This window comes from Anomalospiza imberbis, chromosome 5, assembly GCF_031753505.1.
Source record: "Anomalospiza imberbis isolate Cuckoo-Finch-1a 21T00152 chromosome 5, ASM3175350v1, whole genome shotgun sequence".
In the NCBI taxonomy this organism is placed as follows: Eukaryota; Metazoa; Chordata; class Aves; order Passeriformes; family Viduidae; genus Anomalospiza; species Anomalospiza imberbis.
In genome coordinates, this window is record NC_089685.1 from 46,560,077 (window position 1) to 46,561,541 (window position 1,465).

The 1,465-nt window shown below is 53.7% G+C and overlaps 1 protein-coding gene across 1 annotated transcript; it reads left to right on the forward strand.

Moving 5' to 3' along the window:
* The first annotated feature begins 267 nt into the window (after positions 1-267).
* On the forward strand, positions 268-732 carry LOC137474905 (uncharacterized). Its single transcript, XM_068191966.1, has one exon. It carries the CDS (start codon positions 268-270, stop codon positions 730-732), a length of 465 nt encoding a protein of 154 aa, XP_068048067.1.
* The last annotated feature ends 733 nt before the right edge of the window (positions 733-1,465 follow it).

The following is a 1,465-nucleotide window of genomic DNA, read 5'->3' on the forward strand; positions in this document are numbered from 1 at the left end:
TTAAAAACCTACCCTCTACTTCATGCTGCGACCCATAAAAAACATTGTAAACCTTAAAACCATATCCTTTAAAAACATAATACCCCACAAAAAAAGAATCCAACAACAAAACTCAATTCAAAAAAATCCTTGTCATCAATACCTGAACCAAGAACATTCACGAAGTACACCTTATTCCTTATCATATACTAACTACGAACAAAAGAAAACGATACATTAAATTCCTAAAAACAACCTCAAAACCACTACATAAAAGAACTTTCGAAAATGAGAACCCGTGCTCCCGGCACCGGACGGAGCGCGGCTCCCGGCAGGAAAGTGGCTCCTCGGGCAGACAGGGGCGGTGCCGCGCCGGGAGACCCCCGCCCGCTCTCCCCTGCCCGGCGGGGCCGGCACCGGGCCCAGGGGACCCCGGCGGCGCCCGAGCCCCGCGCCCCGAGCGGACGGAGCGGCCGGCTCCGGCCGGGACCAGCGCAGCGCCCGCGCCGCGTCCCCCGCCCGCCGGCCCGGCAGAGCTCCCCTCGGCTCCGCACGGCTCGCACCGGCGAGCTCCGGCGGTCCCGCGGCTGCCCAGCCGCGCCAATTCCCCTTCCACCTCAGCAGCTCCCCGGGCAATGCCAGGAGCGCTCCCACGCGAGAACGTTTGGTGCCAGGCCAGGGGCAGAAGAAGCGCCCTCCAATGCAGCGGCACACCCCGCTTTCAACCCTTCAAACGCAGCTCCCTTCAATTGAAACCCCGAAACTGACACCACAGGGGGTGCTCACCTCACTTCAACAAGGGTAAATTAATGAGTTCTCCCCTTCAATTTCATGCCCTATAATAGCAGGAAAAGGGGTTTTCCTCAAATTACGGTAAAAGGGGGATTTTTACCTCAATCCAAACCCTTTAAAAGGAGGGACAACAGGGCGGCCCCCTCAATTTAAACCTTAGGATGATGAAAATGGGGGGCTACCCTCAAATCAAATCCATCATATGACAACAATATTTTCCCCCTTCCATTTAAAAAAGAACACAGGGATTCCCTGACACCCCTTTGATACCCCTAACACCCTGGAAAATTTCCTTCAATCAATACCCCCAAAATCACAAGTGAAGGGGGATCCTCCCCAGTTCAAACACAGACAGTAACGGAAGAGGAGTTTCTTCCCTCAACTTGAATTTCTTTTTGTCCTCATAACCTTTTTTTTTTTTTTTTTTTTTTCCCCTGGGAGCACCGGGGAGGGGTTGGCAACATGAAATTTAAAAGGGAAAGGAGAAAAGTCCCCGCTACAAACGCACACCGGCTCACCTGTTTGGCTGCTGCTTCCCGGCACAAAGCCTTGTCCCTTGGCACCTCTTTTAAACAATGTTCCACGTGTCCAGGTGCTCCCCCAGACCCTGTCAGAAGCTCTCATCGTCCTTCCATGAGACAGCCCCGGGAGCCCCCCCCCCAGTAAACCCCTCTCCTCCAGCAGCTCCGTGAAA

Coding starts and splice junctions, on each gene's coding strand:
- LOC137474905 (XM_068191966.1), top strand. CDS start 268: ATGAGAACCCGTGCTCCCGGCACCGGACGGAGCGCGGCTCCCGGCAGG.